The sequence below is a fragment of the Ranitomeya imitator genome, chromosome 4 (assembly GCF_032444005.1).
Source record: "Ranitomeya imitator isolate aRanImi1 chromosome 4, aRanImi1.pri, whole genome shotgun sequence".
NCBI lineage: Eukaryota > Metazoa > Chordata > Amphibia > Anura > Dendrobatidae > Ranitomeya > Ranitomeya imitator.
Window position 1 is genome coordinate 301,820,327 of NC_091285.1, and position 24,179 is coordinate 301,844,505.

The window sequence follows — 24,179 nt, forward strand, 5'->3', positions numbered from 1 at the left end:
CTCATCCCTATCCTGGTATCCATGGCCCCCTCATCCCCATCCTGGTATACATGGCCCCCTCTTCCCTATCTTGGTATCCATGGCACCCTCATCCCTATCCTGGTATCCATGGCACCCTCATCCCCATCCTGGTATGCATGGCCTTTCTTCATCCCCATCCTGGTATGCATGGCACCCTCATCCCCATCCTGGTACGCACGGCCTCTTCATCCCTATCCTGGTATGCATGGCCCCTTCATCCCTATCCTGGTATGCATGGCCCCTTCATCCCTATCCTGGTATGCATTGCCCCGTCATCCCTATCCTGGTATGCATGGCCCCCTCATCCCTATCCTGGTATGCGCATGGCACCCTCATCCCTATCCTGGTATGCATGGTCCCCTTATCCCCATCCTGGTATGCATGACACCCCCATCCCGATCCTGGTATGCATGGCCATCTGATCCCTATCCTGGTATGCATGGCCTCCTCATCCTTATCCTGGTATGCATGGCCATTTCATCCCCATCCTGGTATGCATGGCCTTTTTATCCCTATCCTGGTATACATGGCACCCTCATCCCCATCCTGGTATGCATGGCCCTCTCATCCCTATCCTGGTATGCATGGCCCCCTCATCCCTATCCTAGCTGATTTCAGCTTGTAAGCAGCGCTTTCCAGTGACGTCACACGATGCTTACAAGCAGAGGTCGGCTGCCGGAATACTCACTGCTGCCCAGGCCTGGGACTATGATATATTTTAGGAGCCTGAATTGATCCATTTTATACCAACTCCGTCTCGCCAAAATGGACACCAACCCCAAGACTCAGACTCCACAGCCCTGTTAATATATTCACATAACTAATTTGCCCTTCCCCCTTTCCTTATTACTCAGTATTTCTTTAGTGGCGCACACTTTGCACTGTAGTGCCAACACTATCCAGATGGTAGTACCAGCCATAAAGTAATACACACCTAATATACTGTACATTGCTAGCCACAAAAGTTTAATCCGTGCCAGCCATAGTGTGTATACCATAGCTCATTATAATGAATCCCGATTCCAGACCCCACTTTCCCCTTCTTTTCTGCTCCTCCAGATCTCCTGTTCTTGTTTCTTTCTTTCTATACACCTCTTACTCCTGATCCAACTGCTTTCTCCACCCCATGACTTCTCTCTCCACTTTTGGCTTGCCTCTTCCCTTTTTATCTTGTTCCGCTCTATTTCTCTTCAGTCCTCCTGAGGGCTGAGTGTACAATTTGACTGGACTTCTTCACCCGCTAATAAAGAGTGACTTGGCTAGTGAGTGGGCTTGTCAGTCGACCAGGTAAGGGCTGAGGATACCTGGAATGCCTCTTCTGTGCTCCCCAGTGCAAGACAGCCTTGGAATAGGAACGTTCTTGTGCAATAAGTAGAGCAGATTGTAGTGCATTTTAGTGCAATTTTACATTGAAGAGAGTGCTTATTTTTACCAATTAACATCTTAAAGTCCCATGATGTATGTGTATGTATATATATATATATATATATATATATATATACTAGATGGTGGCCCGATTCTAACGCATCGGGTATTCTAGAATATGTATTCATGTATGTATATAGCAGCCACATAGTATATAGCACAGGCCACATAGTATATAGGAGCCATGTAGTATATAGCAGACAAATACTACGTGGCCTGTGCTATATACTATGTGGCTGCTATATACATACATATTGTAGATACATATTGTAGTTAATGATAAACTTACCTGGAGCAGCCAGTGCCAGGCAGCAGCTGCCAAGGCAAACAGGATCATGGGGTGCATTAAAAGAGGTCTGGATACACATGATGAGAGCATTATACTGCCTCTGTACAAATCCCTAGTTAGACCGCACATGGAGTACTGTGTCCAGTTTTGGGCACCGGTGCTCAGGAAGGATATAATGGAACTAGAGAGAGTACAAAGGAGGGCAACAAAATTAATAAAGGGGATGGGAGAACTACAATACCCAGATAGATTAGCGAAATTAGGATTATTTAGTCTAGAAAAAAGACGACTGAGGGGCGATCTAATAACCATGTATAAGTATATAAGGGGACAATACAAATATCTCGCTGAGGATCTGTTTATACCAAGGAAGGTGACGGGCACAAGGGGGCATTCTTTGCGTCTGGAGGAGAGAAGGTTTTTCCACCAACATAGAAGAGGATTCTTTACTGTTAGGGCAGTGAGAATCTGGAATTGCTTGCCTGAGGAGGTGGTGATGGCGAACTCAGTCGAGGGGTTCAAGAGAGGCCTGGATGTCTTCCTGGAGCAGAACAATATTGTATCATACAATTATTAGGTTCTGTAGAAGGACGTAGATCTGGGTATTTATTATGATGGAATATAGGCTGAACTGGATGGACAAATGTCTTTTTTCGGCCTTACTAACTATGTTACTATGTTACTATGTTACTATGTAGAATACCCGATGCGTTAATACAGGCCACGCAATATATAACAGTGGCCACGCAGTATATAGCAGCCACGCAGTATATAACACAGGCGACGTAATATATAACAGGCCACGCAGTATATAACGCTGGCCACGTAATATAGAACACAGGCCACGCAGTATATAACACTGGCCACGTAATATATAGCACAGCCCACGCAGTATATAGCAGCCACGCAGTATATAACACAGCCACGTACTATATTAGGCTACGTTCACATTTGCGTTGTGCGCCGCTGCGTCGGCGACACAACGCACATAAAAACGCACGCAAAAACGCTGCGTTTTGCGACGCATGCGTCGTTTTTTGCCAAAATTTCGACGCAAAAAAAAATGCAACTTGTTGCGTTTTCTTTGCCCGACGCTTGCGGCAAAAAAAACCGCATGCGTCGCACAATGCAGCACAACGCATGTCCATGTGTCTCCCATGTTAAATATAGGGGCGCATGACGCATGCGTCGCCGCTGCGATTCCCGACGCTGCGTCGGGAAACACTAATGTGAACGTAGCCTAACACAGCCCACGCAGTATTTAGCAGCCACGCAGTATATAACACAGGCGACGTGGTATATAACACAGGCCACACATTATATAACACTGGCCACGTAGTATATAACACAGGCCACGCAGTATATAACACTGGCCACGTAATATATAGCACAGCCCACGCAGTATATAACAGTGGCCACGTAGTATATAGCACTGCCCCTGCAGTATATAACAGTGGCCACGTAATATATAACACTGCCCATGTAGTATATAGTAGCCACGCGGTATCTAACACAGCCCATGTAGTACACAGCAGTGTGGGCTCCATATCCCTGTTAAAAAAAAAATAATAATAATTAAAATAAAAAATAGTTATATACTCACCCGGCGGGATCCACCGAAGCTCCGGCGATACGCGCGGCTGCCGCCATCTTCTGTTCCCAGGATACATTGCGAAATTACCCAGATGACTTAGCGGTCTCGCGAGACCGCTAAGTCTTCTGGGTAATTTCGCAATGCATCGCCGGGAACGGAAGATGGCAGCCTGCGCGAGCGAATCGTCGGACAACGGAGGGTGAGTATAGCAGGTTTTTTGTTTTTTTATTATTTTTAACATTAGATCTTTTTACTATTGATGCCGCATAGGCCGCATCAATAGTAAAAACTTGGTCACACAGGGTTATTAGCAGCGGTTACAGAGTGTGTTACCCGCGGCATAACGCGGTCCATTAACCCTGTGTGAGCGGTGACTGGAGGGGAGTATGCGGGCGCCGGGCACTGACTGCGGGGAGTAAGGAGCGGCCATTTTCTTCCGGCCTGTCGCTGATTGGTCGTGGCTGTTTTGCTGCGACCAATCAGCGACTTGGATTTCCATGACAGACAGAGGCCGCGACCAATGAATATCCGTGACAGAAAGAAGGACAGACAGACAGAAGTGACCCTTAGACAATTATATAGTGTGTGTATATATATATATATCTGTGCCCTGTGGGTTCCCACACAATGATGAACCTGTTAGGTACTGCCCAATGTACCCAATGCGCGCGCGCTCTCTCTCTCTCTCTTATATGTAATGGCATTCGGTGTAATAATAAAGTGTAGTAAGGTGCTAACCTGCTCTCCTATTGTGTAGGTACTACTTCCCCACCTATGAAAATGATTCTCTCCTATGCACTCTCTCTGACAGCGAAGAGGAGTTGGTGGCACGAGACCAGAGTGAAGAGATCCCGGTGATTGGGGAAGATCTCTCAAGACTTGAAGCATTAAAGAAAGGCAGCATATTAAACCAGCTTGTACGCGACCATACCTTAAGGCACTAGCTATGGATTATGATTGGGAATTCTCATTTTTCATATATCTGGATAGAAAGGGAATGCTGTGTTACACAATGGAACAAAAGTCATTTCAGGTGTTGAACGTTCTGTAGATGTCTCTTTATTCCATCTTTCACTTCCTCCGGTATAATGAAGGCGGCTTGCTGTGTAGATGTCGCGGCTTGGGCACATCACAGGGGAATACAGTTTGCATAGCTGCCACACTACTAGTCACCTAATTAAACCAGTGAATTCAGTCGTCTCATTCTCTTGTAGCATTGCTGCACAGCCATGACAGTCGACAGATTTTAATTTTTAGTAAGAATTGACTCTAATTTTCGAATGTGTCAGGAATGCTACGGAGGGCATGCCCTGTGTTCTTATGAATTAATCATGTTCATTCATTAGTACAATGCAGGGCATTGCTAGTCTAGGGGGTTTCGTTTCAAGATACATGGCAGAAAAGGACCTATTGCCCTCCATAAAATCCCTTTTAGATGACGAGCACAATTATATAACCCTACGTACGTATTTTTTTGAAAGCTTAAGGATCTTGTTAAATTATTCTTTATTCTGAATAGTAATTGGTTTAGGCTACTGATACCGACTGGTCCTGAAAATAGTCCATTGAGTAGAAGTAATAAGTGCATTTTTTTAGCAGATTTTGCAATGTAATTCTAAAGATCTACAATAAAAAACCATATACGGTAATTATTCTAGTTTCTTCACATTCGTGCCTTCACTGGCCAAGCTTAATATTGCATGAATGAGGAGTGGGCTTGCCAAGGGCGATTTGCTGGATGGATGAACCAAACTGAAGGGAGCTCAGTGTTTCTCCAAGGTCTTTTACATCAGGACTAATGTTCACAAAAACACATGCCTAGAAAAGAAGCAAATGTAGCAGTCAACCGTTAAAAGCACACAACAAGCTAAACACTCAACGACTTAAAGGGACACTGTCCTGTTTTCAAGATATATGAATATAAAACAGTACTAATTATGCCTTGTTTCTTTATATTTATATGGTGTTGTGAGGTCCTTGATTCTAGACCCACCCAGTGGAGCAGTGTATGACCTAGATGTAGTGGCTGTGTCCATGGACCTGTCTTCATAATTGTAGCCGAATTCTGTTTCCCTGTCTACATAAATACATGGTTGCAAAAAGTGGATTGTGGCTCCTTATTTAGATGTATTACGTCTGTGAATAGCGGGAGTGTATGTAGTGTTAACCGAGTAATCAGGTAATGGACGTTGGGAAATTGGGATGTAGGTATCTAGGCGTGAGCTGTTGCCTAATTCCAAGTTTTACTTCAGCTCCCCCCACCCCCAAACGTTAACAGCCCACTCCTAGGTTCCTATGCCCCACTTTATTTCTGTAAATACATGCATATAGCCACGGCGACCTTGGTGGGTAGAAAAATCAATCATCTTTGTTTTTTTGTGGAAAAACAATACGGTATTTAGAATCCAGGAATGTTATGAACAGTAGATAAAAGGAACAATGTGGCATCTTCTAATATTTTCTATCTAGTTGTTCTTTATTTGAGAACAAACCTGAAATAAAGCCTAACTAGCTTGTAATACAAGCCTTCCAACATTGCATAAGAAAATATTGTTGCATTAAAGGGAGGGTGCCGTGATTTTAGTTTTTGTATTAATAATTATTGATTATATAATCAATTATTTTTAATACAAAAGTAAATGTAGTACTTTAATACTTTTTTATTTATTCATTTTTACTTTTGCCACTGGAGGTTGCCATTTTCATTAGTGTGGGTGTAAGTGTCTGGGCACGACACTTGCACACCTCACTTACGGCAGCCATGGGCATAGGAGCCAACAGTCGGGCTCCGACCGCTCCTCCTGCCTCTCAGCTGTGACTTGGCCACGCCCCCTGGGCTGCTACGTCACAGCTGTGAGAGGAGATCACGGCCATTTTGTTTTTTTCCTCTGTCATCGCGCACACAGCTCAGTGTGTGCAATCATAGCAGGAGCTGCCAGGGAGAAGCTGCTGCTGGGAGCGAGGTTCAGGGTGAGTATCTGCAGCCAGGAGCTGTGATTGCAGCCTGTACTTAGTATTACAGCACAGGCTGCAATCACTGCTCACTGCCGACCTGTTCAGAGCAGAGCAGGGAGATCGTCACACTGCTCTGCCCTGAACATGATTCAGCACTTCCTGGAAGAGGACTGAAGGTAAGTACAGAGTTTTTATTTTCTTATGCATCTACCACTGCTACCTGTCCCTATATACCACTGCTACTAGCCCTTATATACCACTGCTACCTGTCCCTATATACCACTGCTACTAGCCCCTATATACCACTGCTACCAGCCCCTATATACCACTGCTACCAGCCCCTATATACCACTGCTACTAGCCCCTATATACCACTGCTACCTGTCCCTATATACCACTGCTACCTGCCCCTATATACCACTGCTACTAGCCCCTATATACCACTGCTACCTGTCCCTATATACCACTGCTACCTGCCCCTATATACCACTGCTACTAGCCCCTATATACCACTGCTACTAGCCCCTATATACCACTGCTACTAGCCCCTATATACCACTGCTACCAGCACTTATATACCACTGCTACCTGCCCCTATATACCACTGCTACTAGCCCCTATATACCACTGCTACCTGTCCCTATATACCACTGCTACCTGCCCCTATATACCACTGCTACTAGCCCCTATATACCACTGCTACTAGCCCCTATATACCACTGCTACTAGCCCCTATATACCACTGCTACCAGCACTTATATACCACTGCTACCTGTCCCTATATACCACTGCTACTAGCCCCTATATACCACTGCTACCTGTCCCTATATACCACTGCTACTAGCCCCTATATACCACTGCTACCTGTCCCTATATACCACTGCTACCAGCCCTTATATACCACTGCTACTAGCCCCTATATACCACTGCTACCAGCCCTTATATACCACTGCTACCTGCCCCTATATACCACTGCTACCAGCCCTTATATACCACTGCTACTAGCCCCTATATACCACTGCTACCAGCCCTTATATACCACTGCTACCTGCCCCTATATACCACTGCTACCAGCCCTTATATACCACTGCTACCTGCCCCTATATACCACTGCTACCAGCCCCTATATACCACTGCTACTAGCCCCTATATACCACTGCTACCAGCCCTTATATACCACTGCTACCTGTCCCTATATACCACTGCTACCAGCCCTTATATACCACTGCTACCTGTCCCTATATACCACTGCTACCTGCCCCTATATACCACTGCTACTAGCCCCTATATACCACTGCTACCTGCCCCTATATACCACTGCTACCTGCTCCTATATACCACTGCTACCAGCCCCTATATACCACTGCTACCTGCTCCTATATACCACTGCTACCAGCCCCTATATACCACTGCTACTAGCCCCTATATACCACTGCTACTAGCCCCTATATACCACTGCTACTAGCCCCTATATACCATTGCTACTAGCCCCTATATACCACTGCTACCTGCTCCTATATACCACTGCTACTAGCCCCTATATACCACTGCTACCAGCCACTATATACCACTGCTACTAGCCCTTATATACCACTGCTACTAGCCCCTATATACCACTGCTACTAGCCCCTATATACCACTGCTACTAGCCCCTATATACCACTGCTACTAGCCCCTATATACCACTGCTACTAGCCCCTATATACCACTGCTACTAGCCCCTATATACCACTGCTACTAGCCCCTATATACCACTGCTACTAGCCCCCATATACCACTGCTGCCTGCCTCTATATACCATCTACCACTGCTGCCTGCCTCTATATACCATCTACGACTGCTGCCTGCCTCTATATACCATCTACCACTGCTACCTCTGTCCTGTGTAGCTAATCTAGTCCTGTGTAGCTAATCCTGTCCTGTGTACAGTATCACACAAGATAGGATTAGATACACGGCGCAGCACAGTATCACACAGGACAGGATTAGATACACGGCTCAGCAGTCAGTATCTAATCCTCTCCTATGCACTCCTCTCCCCCTGCGTGTCTTTCCCCATTGTGGTTTATTATTTTTGTTGTGGGAGATGAGGGAGTCGAGGATTATGCGTTCGGTATGGTATAAAAAAGATTAATAAAGGACTTTATTCTGGCCGAGTCTTTATTTACAATACATGTGAGATCTATGTGGCGGCATTATGGGTGATCTATATGGCGGTATTATGTGAGAAGCATATGGTGGTATGTGAGAACACTGGCGGTATTATGTGTGATCTATATGGTGGTATGTGAGAACACTGGCGGTATTATGTGTGATCTATATGGCGGTATGTGAGAACACTGGCGGTATTATGTGTGATCTATATGGTGGTATTATGTGAGAACTGTATGACAGTATTGTGTGATCTATTTGATAGTATTGTGTGTGATCTATATGGCGGTATTATGCGAGAACACTATGGCAGTATTATGTGTGATCTATATGGTGGTATGTGAGAACACTGGCGGTATTATGTGTGATCTATATGGCGGTATGTGAGAACACTGGCGGTATTATGTGTGATCTATATGGTGGTATTATGTGAGAACTGTATGATAGTATTGTGTGATCTATTTGATAGTATTGTGTGTGATCTATATGGCGGTATTATGTGAGAACACTATGGCAGTATTATGTGTGATCTATATGGCGGTATGTGAGAACACTGGCGGTATTATGTGTGATCTATATGGTGGTATTATGTGAGAACTGTATGACAGTATTGTGTGATCTATTTGATAGTATTGTGTGTGATCTATATGGCGGTATTATGTGAGAACACTATGGCAGTATTATCTTCAGAAAGCGGACCCATTCTATGGTGGTTCTGGCTGAGCACCTGCACGCGGGTCTGGGGTAATAGAGGGGCAGCATGACCTCCAGTTAGGTGCAGTCAGGGCTGGTGAGGCAGCTGAAGAGAGGGGTCTCATTTTTATCGTTACTATATGGCTACATTTCCTTCCCAGCGTCACCCCGGACTGCGCCTGTCGCCTCGCTTTCACATATTGCCAGGACAGGATGGAGAAGACAGGATCTGAGGAGGGGAATGGGGTCTGCATGCAAAGTCTGGATCAGATCAGGCCATCAATCCGCAGAAATGTTTCCTAGATTTCTGTGGAGCAGACGGTCCATCCATGTGTATAAAAGACAGCGCCCTATGTACAATCCCTGGCTGCTCTGTACACCGAACAGGGGGCCCCCATAGACCAGCACACTGCTCTCCTGAAATACTCTGTGCTGCTGTCACCCTGCTCCCTCCACCACATATCTCCCAGAATCCTTGCTGCCTGCCATCCTCGGTGACTGTCTACTTCTCAGTATAAGGCTGCCGTCACACTATCAGTATTTGGTCAGTATTTTACATCAGTATCTGTAAGCCAAAGCCAGGAGTGGGTGATAAATGCAGAAGTGGTGCATATGTTTCTATTATACTTTCCCTCTAATTGTTCCACTCCTGGTTTTGGCTTACAAATACTGATGTAAAATACTGACCAAATACTGCTAGTGTGACGGCAGCCTAAGGCTGCCTTCACACTATCATTATTTGGTCAGTATTTTACCTCAGTATTTGTAGCCAAAACCAGGAGTGGGTGATAAATGCAGAAGTGGTGCATATGTTTCTATTATACTTTTCCTCTATTTGTTCCACTCCTGGTTTTGGCTTACAAATACTGAGGTAAAATACTGACCAAATACTGATAGTGTGACGGCAGCCATACTCTGCAGTCACCAACAAAATGGCTTCTCACTGGGTTCCTGAATATCATCCTCTCTAATCCCTTAGCAAACACCCATAAGGAGAGGAGAGGAGTGACATCACACACGTCAGCAGACTCCGCCCATAATTACTGCAGTGCTGTAATGTGAGCTAGTTGTACACTAGGTTTTTCTGAAATTTCAGCAGCTGCTCCCCCTAGTGTTGAAAAGTGGAAATTCCAAAACTTTTCAAATTATTTTTCATATTTTACTAAATTATAAACAAATGATAATATTTTTTAAGAAAATGTAATCATTAATTCTTTACATTTTTACAATTTCTGAAAAAAAAATTTTTTTGATGGCACCTTCCCTTTAAGAAGCCTATAACCAATCAGTTTCACAACTGCACAACATACTGCACAATGTTTTGCAATGTTCTCCAGTTTACATTGATTAATGATCTCCCGTAAACGATCAGATTGGCATATTACCGATGATGTGGCTCTCATGCTGCCGCTTCCTTATATTCCCTCTATATTCATTAGGGATCCAAGACTTCCTGTTCATAAAGGACCATGGGTACTACCATGTCTTTGTTTGAAGGGGTTATCTGACTAAGACTACCAAATTAATGGCATACCTAAGGGTCGGTTTAGACAGACTGACCAACGGCACAGTGCAATTGCTTTTCGATAAACCATTACTGATTGGTAGTCGTTTAAATGGCTGTTTACATAGGCAGACAAAATCACGCGATGCGCACAGGCTGCCATGGTTCTCAGCAGTCCAAGTCCTGTTTAGACAGCACCAAGCCCCGTCAAGAACAATGTTTTTGGAGGTTTTTTTTGGAGCTCCGCAAAAGATCCTGTCACCCTATGAAGAAGCTTTTTTGTCGTTCTTCAGGTGATGGGCAGCCTGTTTAAACTACTAGATCATCATTAAAAACAAGTGTGCAGCTTCACACGTTGCAATAGTACAAGCTGTGTTTTTTGTTCTGTTTTTTGTCACCTAGACTAAAGAATTATCTTTCAGTGTAAATGCAGTTTTAGAATAGGGAACTTAAATTAGATTGTAGCAGCCTGACAGTCAGCACCTCCGCAGATCAGCAAATTGAGAGGACTGTGGGGCCGCCCTGTATTGTTTAATGACCACCGCTCTGTAGTTGCTGTGCCTCTTATTTGTGCTGTAATAGCAACTACTAAACCATAATCTGCAAGGAGTTTGTATGTTCTCCCCGTGTTTGTGTCGTTTTCCTCTGGGTTCTCGGATTTCCTCCCACTCTCCAAAGACATACTGATGGGGATGTAGATTGTGGGCCCCAGTGGGGACAGTGATGCTGATTTGTATGTTGAGTGATGTGGAATTAATTGCGCTATATAAGTGAGCAAAATAAGTTAATGATAATAGACCGCTAATACGAGAGTCGGATGCCCACTAATCTAATATAGGTGGCCTATCCTAGAGAGAAACCATACATTTTAAATTCTCAGATATCCCTTATAAAGCTAGTATGGCAATGCCTGGTGCTCTTTGTTCATTTTGACTCGATTCTTATTTCAGTGAAATTACAATATTAGTTATATCACACACTTTGACGCGTTACCTTTGCTTGCCCACTGAGTGACGGTTGCAGGAGATGGGTAAGTTTAGAGTTCCTGTAAGGTACATGGAGCGAGTTGGTCTTTAATGCTGTAAACACCTGGAAACAATGAGAAAAGTTTGTTCCTCATGTACAATAAGGCCTCGATCACACATTCGTGTTTTTCCTCGTCCGGCTGCAGGTCTCCTAACTTGAACTTGTCAGCTGCGTAGGCCTATATGAGGCTGATGAGATTGGTCAGGAGAGCCGCGCTTAGTAACCCGATGTTTACCCTGGTTACCATTGTAAAAGTTAAAAAAACCAAATAGTACATACTTACATTCTGGTGTCTGTCCCCCGGCGTCAGCTTCCCTGCACTGTGTCAGCGCCGGCCGCCCGTAAAGCAGAGCACAGCGGTGACGTCACCGCTGTGCTTTACGGCCGGCGCTCACAGTCAGTGCGGGAAGCTGAAGGCGGGGGACAGACACCGGAATGTAAGTATGTAGTGTTTGGGTTTTTTTAACTTTTACAATGGTAACCAGGGTAAACATCAGGTTACTAAGCGCGGCCCTGCGCTTAGTAACCCGATATTTACCCTGGTTACCAGTGAACACATCGCTGGATCGGCGTCACACACGCCGATTCAGCGATGTCAGCGGGTGATCAGCGACCAAAATAAAGTTCCTGATCATTCCCAGCGACCAACGATCTCCCAGCAGGGGCCTGATCGTTGGTCGCTGTCACGCATAACGATTTAGTTAACAATATCATTGGTACGTCACAAAAAGCAACGATATCGTTAACGAAATCGTTATGTGTGAAGGTACCTTAACTGAAATAGACGATTATTCATACAAAAAACGGAAGGTCTGTAATTATGCACAATAGTTACATTGCTCCCTAAGGCCTAGTCGCTACGAAGATGATGAGGAATGATGAGAAATAAATTCTAAGAGCAAACAGAAGAGAAACTTGTCTCTTGAAACAAACTGATGTGTATAAATCTAAACAAAAACCCTTGCTAATGTCTTGCTCCTCCGTTCCATTTGCACCTGATAAATGACTGAGGGGACTTTGGAGCTTTGAGGGAGGCTCCTACTGCAGACACTTGTCTTAGGGTACCGTCACACAGTGAAATTTTGATCGCTACGACGGCACGATTCGTGACGTTCGAGCGATATATCTGTGACGTTCGAGCGATATCGCAATGTCTGACACGCTCCTGCGATCAGGGACCCTGCTGAGAATCGTACGTCGTAGCAGATCGTTTGAAACTTTCTTTCGTCGTCTAGTGTCCCGCTGTGGCGGCATGATTGCATGGTGTAACATATATCGTATACGATGTGCGCATAGTAACCAACGGCTTCTACATCGCACATACGTCATGAAATTATCGTTCCAGCGTCGTAGATTGCAAAGTGTGACAGCAGTCTACGACGCTGGAGCGATATTGTTACGACGCTGGAGCGTCACGGATCGTACCGTCGTAGCGATGAAAATTGCACTGTGTGACGGTACCCTTAAGCCAGAATCATGATGGTGAAAAGGAGGGGAAATGCAACCTTCTTTATTCAGGATTTCTTAGATAGAGAGGAATGATAACAAATGAGGACATTTCCATTACAATCTAATCTTAAGCACCTACTGTAAATGATAGCAAATTTATTCCCAGAGACTGTGGATCATTATTCACTGGACTATTTTGAGGTTTCTTTCAATGGACTGTAGTGACTGCAGACTTAAACCCTGATACCGGACAACCCCTTTAAGGATCTTCATCTAGCAAGTATTTAAGCATATTGATGTGTACTCTGTGGATTGCTATTACTACAATTGTCTATGCTATTTTACGAAATGAAAAGGTAAAATATTAGCATTTCTTTTAAAAAACGCTTAAATGGGTCTGTTTGCCTTTTTGAGCGTTTTTTTATGTACTCACAATTATAGTGAACATACAGGTAGCGATTGGGCCGTCTAACATCTTAGAAAAATGGCAAGGCCAGCCTAATTTGAACATTGCAAATTTTTAATGCCAGAAAACAAACATATAGGGATGAGTAAATTAGTAATAAATTAATTTGCTTTTGTTATTTTATACAGCAAGACTTGCTCTGCTAACATGGTGATGCATTTCCTTATCAAATGCAGTGAGCACATAAAGGGGTAGATTGATCTAACTGCAACAATGTACATCAATAAGTCATAATGTTACAGGTTATCACAAAATATATTCCTCTGGGTTCCTACATATATAATCCGTACAAGTATATACTTTTATATCTAAATGTGCACTATGTTCAGATAACAACCTTGCTCCAGAATTGTCCTGTGTCATCTCTTCATCAGAGCTGTGTACGAAGGGCTTTAATGATTTTCTTATTTCAATAGCTAAGACAGCCTCCCTCTGTGTGCGTCATCCACGGCTGAGAATGGGGCTGGCTTAGCTATTGAAATAAGCAGTAACCCAACTCCTTCACACAAAGCCGTGACAGAAAAGTTCTCATATTTATAATAAGAAAACGGTAGAACATTTCATTTTTAAAAAATGTCAAAATCTTTTAAAGTTTATGCCTAATTTTGTGCAGGTCTTGTGCCTCCAAAAGTACTCTGATCTGTTAAGTCAAGATCTCCAAAACACTTCTGAAGGTGTTCTGTGGTATCTAGGACCAAGATGTTAGCAATAGATCTGTGACTACATATTTATCACATATCTACAATACAATATGTGTATGTATATAATATATATGTTGCAGGGTTCCCCTCTCTCATGTAGGCATTAGGAAGCGTTCTACCGCAATGTAGTTAGGTCCATTCACTGGTCCTGGGACTTGGGCAGTTCCATCATCTCTCCATACCTTGGTACTATGTGAACCTCACCACCCGGCTTTGTGGACCCCAAGTCTCCTCCACACAACTCCATTAAAACGACGGCTCATAGTTCTCCCAAACCTGCATCAGCAACACCAAGACACCACTGCAAGGTCACCCTTTGGCAGGACAGCTCCTCCATGCTTCCAATTGCTGTTGATGCTTTTACTCAGGACCTTCATTGTTAAAATGCAATCGTCTGTGCGATCTGGGACTTCACCAATAGTACGGATCTATGCTCTTATGTAGGCATTAGGTAGCGTTCATACAGGCAATGCGATTTGATCTGAACATGTGCAGTATTTTTTTGCTTTCATAAAACTCCAAGAAATTAATTAAATAAATAACAGCCTCTTCCAGGCACAAAGGTGTAACATCAAATAAACAATTAATTTAGCAGGGCATGTATGTCAGTGCAAGCTCACCCAAACAGATTACAGTACTTTATCCCAGAGCAGAATTCAAGCACAAAAAAGGCATGAGCCCACTAGTCTTGGTGTCGGTCAGCCCAAGCTCCAGCAGCTTCCAGCACCAAAGAAAAGTGTTCAACTCCAGGAACAGTTTTCTACACCCACACACAGACTGCTCAGCTGTCCTAGCTGACCCATGCAGTCTCCACTCACAGAGTGACCCCAGCACCTTTATCAGCTACTGCTCACATTTTGTCTGGTTACTCGGCAGCAGCACACTCGACTCTGCATCATCCATCAGACTGACACACTCAGTGAACACAGGCCCTTAAGGTACCGTTACACTAAACGACTTACCAACGATCACGACCAGCGATACGACCTGGCCGTGATCGTTAGTAAGTCGTTGTGTGGTCGCTGGGGAGCTGTCACACAGACAGCTCTCTCCAGTGACCAACGATCAGGGGAAAGACTTCGGCATCGTTGAAACTGTCTTCAACGATGCCGAAGTCCCCGGGTAACCAGGGTAAATATCGGGTTACTAAACGTAGGGCCTGCACTTAGTAACCCGATATTTACCCTGGTTACCATTGTAAAAGTAAAAAAAAAAAACGACGTCACCGCTGTGCTCTGCTTTACGGCCGGCCCTGACACAGTAAGTGCGGGAAGCGGACACCGGGGGACGTGACAGACATTGGAATGTGAGTATGTACTGGTTTTTTTTTTTTACTTTTACAATGGTAACCAGGGTAAATATCGAGTTACTAAGTGCGGCCCTGCGCTTAGTAGCCCGACATTTACCCTGGTTACCAGTGAACACATTGCTGGATCCGCGTCACACACGCCGATTCAGCGATGACAGCGGGTGATCAACGACGAAAAAAAGGTCCTGATCATTCCCAGCGACCAATGATCTCCCAGCAGGGGCCTGATCGTTGGTCGCTGTCACGCATAACGATTTCGTTAACGATAACGCAGGACGAGTTGTACTTTTGAACTATACTATTGATTTTACTATATAGTGTAAGGGAAAAGATTCCAAGTGCGGTGAAATTGCAAGCAAAGTGCAATTCCACAATTGTTTTTTGTTTTTGTTAATTTTAGCATCTAGTGAACAAGGAATTAACTGGCAATTATGATTCTCCGGGTCATTAAGAGTTTGTAGATGCCAAACATGTCTAGGTTCTTTTTTACTTAAGTGGTGAAATAAAATCCAATAATTTTTTTTTTTTTTAAAGGTGCCATTTCGTGATCTGTGGCTAGGTGAGGGCTTATTTTTTGCACTGAGCGCATTTTTTTTATCAATACAATTCTGGGGTAGATACAATGTTTTATCACCTGTTATGGTAATGTTGCGGTGACTAAAAAACAATTATTACGGCGTTTACATTTTTATCTCAGCACAGGGACATTTTTTTGTAATTACCAAATCGTGGAACTTATTTTGATTCCAAGATGTATTGATTAAAATGTACTTTGTTCATGGGAAAACCTCTTTAATGACCATGCCCCATTTTTCAAATCTGATGTGTATTTTTATGTGGCAGTAACTCTGGAATGCTTCAACATATTGCAGTGATTCTGTGACTCGCCCTTATTATATTAGTAAATTTAGGTTGATATGTTTTGTGGGTTTTTACATTAAAATATCTGAGATTTGGCAATTTTAGAAAAGTAGGGATTTCAATCTATGAGTGCTCATACCCTTAAACTAGTCGTACCAAACAAATTACGGCAACAACCACCCTGCCCGACATCATACTTTCAACTGTATCGGCATCCTGGTTGCCGTCAGCTGACTTTACCTCTTCCATTATTCTCCCTATGCGTCTGATGTCTCAGCGCAGCATACTCGATGACATCACTACAATGTGCCCACTGTGCAGAGCTGCAGAAGACGCTGAGGAGACCAGAGCTGCGGGGAATGAAGAAAGGCGAGTTATTTTAATGTGGGGCCCATTATACTATATGGAGGACTATGTGTAGCCATTATACTGTATGCAGGACTATGTGGGGCCCGTTATTCGTTATGGAGGACGATGTGGAGCTCTTGTACTGTAAGGAGGACTATGCTGGGCATATTTTACTGTATGGAGAACTATGTGGGGCCAGTATAATCTATTTAGGACTATATGGGGCACATTTTTCTGTCTGGAGGACTATGTGGGTCCATTATACTGTATGGTGGACTATGTGGGGCCCATTGTACTGTATGGAGGACTGTGGGGCCCATTTTTTGTATGGAGGACTATGTGGAGCTATTATACTGTAGGGAGGACTATGTGGGGTCTTTTATACTGTATAGAGGACTATGAGGCCCATTATAGTGTATGGAGGAGTCTGTGGGTCCTATTATACTTTATGGAGGGTTGTGTGGGGATCAAAGGGCCTTATATTATGTGTTGAGATCACAATACTTTACTGGATGGGGTACAGTAGGGACATACCATGCATGTGGAGGGTAATGTGGAGAAATTCACTTTGTGGGCATCATGCTGTGTTTAGGGGTAATTTTGTTGGCATCAAACTTTATTATCTGAATTATTTATTAATTCAAGGTTTTTTTATCCTTTGTTATTATATATCTAAAGCAGGCCATTGAGCCATATGCTTTTTACTGCTCTTACACACATATATTATTCCAGTATGCCCCATTTGTGATATGTTTATTTTAAAATAAAAAACTTGGACAAAGTCGCTGACCAACCTTGATATTTATTAAAAAAACTTTTACAATTGAGCACTCTTTATTATTAAATATAACTATGAAACTTTTCATATGAAAACAAACTTAACCCCTTTACCCCCAAGGGTGGTTTGCACGTTAATGACCGGGCCAATTTTTACAATTCTGACCACTGTTCCTTTATGAGGTTATAACTCTGGAACGCTTCAACGTATCCCGGTGATTCTGACATTTTTTCTCGTGACATATTGTACTTCATGATAGTGGTAAAATTTATTTGATATTACCTGCGTTTATTTGTGAAAAAAACGGCAATTTGGCAAAAATTGTGAAAATTTTGCATTTTTCCAACTTTGAATTTTTATGCCCTTAAATCACAGAGATATGTCACACAAAATATTTAATAAATAATATTTCCCACATGTGTACTTTACATCAGCATTTGGAACCAACATTTTTTTGTCTGGGAGTTATAAGGGTTAAAATTGACCAGCAATTTCTCATTTTTACAACACCATTTTTTTTAGGGACCACATCTCATTTGAAGTCATATTGAGGGCTCTATATGACGGAAAATAACCAAGTGTGACACCATTCTAAAAACTACACCCCTCAAGGTGCTCAAAACCACATTCAAGAAGTTTATTAACCCTTCAGGTGTTTCACAGGAATTTTTGGAATGTTTAAATAAAAATGAACATTTAACTTTTTTTCACAAAAAAATGTACTTCTGCTCCAATTTGTTTTATTTTACCAAGGGTAACAGGAGAAAATGGACCCCAAAAGTTCTTGTACAATTTGTCCTGAGTACGCCGATACCCCATATGTGGGGGTAAACCACTGTTTGGGCGCATGGCAATGCTCGGAAGCGAAGGAGCGCCATTTGACTTTTCAATGCAAAATTGACTGGAATAGAGATGGGATGCCATGTTGCGTTTGGAGAGACCCTGATGTGCCTAAACATTGAAACCCCCCACGTGACACTATTTTGGAAAGTAGACCCCTAAGGATCTTATCTAGATGTGTGATGAGCACTTTGACCCATTAAGTGATTCACAGAAGTTTATAATGCAGAGCCGTAAAAATAAAAAATCATTTTTTCACAAAAATGATCTTTTCGCCCACAATTTTTTATTTTCCCAAGGGTAAGAGAAGAAATTGGACCGCAAAAGTTGTTGTACAATTTGTCCTGAGTATGCTGATACCCCATATGTGGCGGTAAACCACTGTTTGGGCGCTTAGCAGAGCTTGGAAGGGAAGGAGCGCCATTTGACTTTAAAATGCAAAATTGACTGGAATTGAGATGGGATGCCATGTTGCGTTTGGAGAGCCACTGATGTGCCTAAACATTGAAACCCCCCACAAGTAACACCATTTTGGAAAGTAGACCCCCAAAGGAACTCATCTAGATGTGTGTTATGATCCGGCGACCTTGGAGCAGCATGAGAACTTTCACTGGAGAAGGTGGCCACTATCCTGAACTTAACACCGCAACTAGAAGTAGCCGTGGAGTGTACCTAACACACCTAGACACCTCGTCACAACCGGAGGACTAAATACCCCTAAAGATGGAAATAGGAATACTATCTTGCCTCAGAGCAGATTCCCAAAGGATAGACAGCCCCCCACAAATATTGGCGGTGAGTCGGAGAGGAAAAAACATACACAGGCAGAAAAACAGGATTTAGCACAGGAGGCCACTCTAGCTAGATAGGACAGAGTTCTGTGCGGTCAGGTGGCCCCAACGCGCGTTTCGCGTCAGCTTCGTCAGGTGGCGTTGGGGCCACCTGGTGGGTTATCCTAGCTGCCTCTTATCTGGGTAAGGATCATTTTTGACTGATTTATAGCGGTTCCCTTTATCTGGCTGGTTCATTACTGACCTTATTTTGGTCACTCAGTCTGTGCGCAGGGCTGATACCACTTATATTACTTATATCAGCTTGACAGATTTATATATGACACCTCTTGGTCCTTGGCCCTTTATGTTTACAGCACTATGCACTTTAAAAGATAATAACTGGGCATTAGGTTACCCCACTAGGTGTCTGTTTTCCATCTTCTGCTACCATTCACCTTCCTTGCAATTATTTATATAAGGTTTTACTTGAGAACACCATTATTTGTGTATGTTTTCTATTATGGTCATTATTTTTGTGAAATAAAAGACATTTATCTATGGACTTGAACTCCATTTGCTCTTTTGCTGTATTCTATTCTGAGGAGTGTCCATTGTGACAAATAGTAGTTAAATATCTCCCTGGGCAACTCCCCTACTTTGGGGTTTGAGCATGGTGGGGGTATTTGATAAAATATCTTCATTTTTTATCTTTTTTGGCCCCTAAGGAACTTGTCTAGATGTGTTGTGAGACCTTTGGTTAGGGTTAGGGGTGTTTCAGGGTTAGGAGTGTGGTTAGGGTTATGGTTGGTATTAGGGTTAGGGGTGTGTTGGGTATAGGGATGTTGTTGGGATTAGTGTTAGGGGCATGTTAGGGTTGGGGTTAGGGGTGTGTTTGGGTTAGGGTTTCAGTTAGAATTGGGGGGTTTCCACTGTTTAAGCACATCAGGGGCTCTCCAAATGCGACATGGCGTCCGATCTCAATTCCAGCCAATTTTGCATTTGAAAAGTAAATCAGTTCTCCTTCCCATCCGAGCTCTCCCATGCGCCAAAACAGAGGTTTACCCCCACATATGGGGTATCAGTGTACTCAGGACAAATTGGACAACAACTTTTGGGGTCCAATTTCTCCTGTTACTCTTGGGAAAATAAAAAATTGGGGGCAAAAATATCATTTTTGTGAATAAAAGATTTTTTATTTTTACAGCTCTACATTATCAACTTCTGTGAAGCACTTAGTGGGTCAAAGTGCTCACCACACATCTAGATAAGTTCCTTAGGGGTCTACTTTCCAAAATGGTGTCACTTTTGGGGGGGTTTCAAGGTTTAGGCACATCAGGGGCTCTCCAAACGTGACATGGCGTCCTATCTCAATTCCAGTCAATTTTGCATTGAAAAGTCAAATGGCGCTCCTTCCCCTCTGAGCTCTGCCATGCATCCAAACAGTGGTTTACTCCCACATATGGGTTATCAGCGTACTGAGAACAAATTGTACAACAACTTTTGGGGCCCAATGTCTCCTGTTACCCTTGGTAAAATAAAACAAATTGGAGCTAAAGTAAATTTGTTTGTCCAAAAATTCCTGTGAAACACCTGAAGGGTTAATAAACTTCTTGAATGTGGTTTTGAGCATCTTGAGGAGTGCAGTTTTTAGAATGGTGTCACACTTGGGTATCATATAAACCCCTCAAAGTGACTTCAAATGTGACGTAGTCCCTAATTAAAATGGTGTTGTAAAAAACGAGAAATTGCTGGTCAACTTTTAACCCTTATAACTCCCTAACAAAAAAAATTTTGGTTCCAAAATTGTGCTGATGTAAAGTAGACATGTGGGAAATGTTACTTATTAAGTATTTTTTGTGTGACATATCTCTTTGATTTAAGGGCATAAAATTTCAAAGTTGGAAAATTGCAAAATTTTCAAAATGTTCGCCAAATTTCCATTTTTTCACAAATAAACGCAGGTGATATCAAAGAAATTTTAACACTAACATGAAGTACAATATGTCATGAGAAAACAATGTCAAAATCACTGGGATCCGTTGAAGCGTTCCAGAGTTATAACCTCATAAAGGGACAGTGGTCAGAATTGTAAAAATTGGCCCGGTCATTAACATGCAAACCACCCTTGGGTGGTAAAGGGGTTAAATGAAATAGATTGTGGACACCATGCTGCATTTCCAGACCCCAGAGATACCAAAACAGCAGAAACCCTCACAAATGACCCCAGTTGGTAAATTAAACCACTCAAAGAATTCATCTAGAGGTGCAAGCATTTTGAATTTTCTTATCGCCATGACAGCACCCACCGAGAGGGAACCACCCACCATCAGGACAGGAACCTACAGGTTAAAAGAGGGGCAGTCCCCCTTGCCTCCTCAGTTGGATTTCTGTCCTGATAGGAACCTGCGGGAAAAGACTCACCTGGGTCCAAGCAGCCTCTGCGTGGTATCTGAGTTAACGGCAGAGCCTGGGACACCGGAAGCAGCGTCGGGGGTGCTCTGCACGGTGACCCCTCGTCTGATGGATGTTGCAATCCTAGGTTTCGGGGGAGGCCACCCTGGGTCACACAGCGCAAGCAGAGGAGCTCACTGCATTCATCCTTGGAGCCAGCCGGCACCTAACTTCCAGAGGCAGTATTAAAGCGCCCGTGAAATGGAAGTGAAAGTAGGTACTTCCGGGGGAGACCGGGGATGAGGCATGGCCGGAATCTTTTAGACCAGCATGGTGCTGTGGCATTTGTGCACAGTACAATGTCCTCACTGGATATGGAGCACCAACCTGAGGCAGCTGAGCAGATCGAGGGCAGCAGGTGCAGCGTCAGTGGTCGTTCCAGGACCAGAATGACTGGCGGCAAAGGCGATCGGGGGCGACTGCCTGCGGGAGCCCCTATGTCATGTGCGGGATCCCCTCCTCTGGAAATTAACAACTCTCTTAAAGGGAGAGCTAACATAGAAAGAGTGAGCTCAGAATCTAGTCCGTCAGTGGGGGAGCAACAATTGGAGTACGCTGAAATATCATCATCATCGGATGAGGAAGGTAAACTGTGTTTCCCTGTGGAAAATATGGACATGTTGGTGAGGTCGGTGAGAGCCACCATGGGGGCCACGGATAATAAAGAGCCCAAGTCAGTTCAAGACCTAATGTTTGTGGGCTTGAGTCAAAGGAGTCGTAAGCCGTTTCCTGTAAACAATTCAGTTAAAGACCTCATTAAGCGAGAATGGGATAAGCAGGATAAAGGAGTCTTACCCTCCACAGCAAAACGGAGATACCCATTCGATGATAATGTGTTAGCAGAATGGGTGAAAATTCCTAAGGTGGATGCGGCCGTAGCCTCCACGTCAAGAGGATCTGTACTGCCCTTGGAAGATGGGGGTCTGCTGAAAGATCCATCTGATAGGAAGGCAGATATGCTCCTTAAACGCGTATGGGAATCGGCTGGAGCCTTCAAGTCGGCAATTGCTTGTACCTGCAACGCTAGGTCCGTATGGTCTGGTTAGACCAGCTGGAGGAACAATTACGCTCTAAAGTTCCCAGAGACAAATTATTAGACTCCCTCTTACAGATCCGTGGAAGGGCAGCTTACCTAGTGGATGCTTTGGTTGATTCTCTGCGGTTGGCAGCTAGATCTGCAGGCCTGTCAAACGCTGCCCATCTGGCACTCTAACTGAAGAGCTAGAAAAGCGATGGTCATGCTAGAGTAAAATTAAGTGCCATTCCATGCCGGGGTGAATACCTGTTTGGGCCCGGGCTGGATGACATCCTCACAAAAGCGGGTGATAGGAACAAGAGTTTCCCTAAATGACTTAACCCTGCTTTCAGGAACGCCTTCTGGAGATGGTCATCCTTCCGAAAAAGATATAATGAGCGAGACAGGGAGCCGGCAGTGCAGAAGAAGAGAGGTGCTTACTTCAGTGGGGCCTCGGCGTCCAAAAGGAAACGCAATTATCGCTAGCCCCGTCCTCCCGGTGGGAGGTAGATTAAGTTATTTTTATGACCAATGGGCTAATATAATATCCACCACCTGGATCCTGGGTATTGTATCATCCGGGTTAAAATTGGAGTTTCGGAGGATTCCTCTGAATTCCTTCTTGTTAACAACCTTGTGAAGCTCCCCGGATCAACAGCGGGCTCTAGAAATGGAGATACTACAGTTAATAGAAAAAAAGAGTCCTGGTGGAAGTTGCAAGGGGCCAGGAAGGGAAAGGGTTTTACTCTCCCTTATATTTAATATCAAAACCCGATGGTTCTTTTAGAACCATTATAAATCTACAAAGGTTGCATAAATTCCTGCAATATCTTGTCTATAAGATGGAATCCATTAAGTCTGCAACTAAACTTCTATTTCCCAGGTGTTTCATGGCAGTCCTGGATTTAAAGGATGCTTACAATCATCTGCCTATTTACCAGAGCCACCAACAATACCTCAGAATAGTGGTGCAGATGGGCAACCAGGATAGACATTTTCAATTTGCTGCTATGTCATTCGATCTTTCTATGGCACCATGGGATTTTACTAAACTAATTGCGGAGGTTATGGCCCATCTGAGAGAGCAGGATACCCTGGTCATACCATACCTAGATGATTTACTCGTAGTTGGGGGGTCAACTAGTCTGTGTAACACCCGACTGAATCGTATAATATCATCACTACAGGATCTCGGGTGGCTAATAAATTAGAAGAATCAAGGCTACTCCTCTCGACCTGTCAAAGATTCCTTGGTATACTCCTGGATTCAGAGACTCTGCAGTGTTTTCTGCCAGGGGACAAATAACTAAACATTATGCGCAAGGCTGGAAAAGTAAGGAACAATCCGGTTCTGACATTAAGAGACACTATGCACCAGCTGGGATCCCTGAGGTCTTGTATGCCAGGAGTTCAGTGTGCTCAGTTCCACACCAGGAAGGACTCTGCAAAGAGAAGTACTCGAAGCAGAAAGGAGGCTGCAAGGCCGTCTGGGAGCAAAATTACGGATGTTGGTCGCCACGGTCGATGGTC

At 43.7% G+C, this 24,179-nt stretch overlaps 2 protein-coding genes across 2 annotated transcripts in view; one reads left to right on the forward strand and one right to left on the reverse strand.

Annotated features, from left to right (window-relative positions):
* Positions 1–4,978, forward strand: part of ZNF277 (zinc finger protein 277) — a 165,195-nt gene extending 160,217 nt beyond the window's left edge. Inside the window, exon 12 of the mRNA XM_069764803.1 lies at positions 4,087–4,978. Within this exon, the coding sequence (XP_069620904.1) occupies positions 4,087–4,273 (187 nt within the window). The 3' untranslated portion in view covers positions 4,274–4,978. The remainder of the gene's footprint in view (positions 1–4,086) is intronic.
* Positions 4,819–24,179, reverse strand: part of LOC138676010 (uncharacterized) — a 106,186-nt gene continuing 86,825 nt past the window's right edge. Inside the window, exons 12-13 of the mRNA XM_069764801.1 lie at positions 11,626–11,721; positions 4,819–5,147 (exon numbers count right to left, since the gene is read on the reverse strand). Coding sequence (XP_069620902.1) covers positions 5,007–5,147; positions 11,626–11,721 — 237 coding nt within the window. The 3' untranslated portion in view covers positions 4,819–5,006. The remainder of the gene's footprint in view (positions 5,148–11,625; positions 11,722–24,179) is intronic.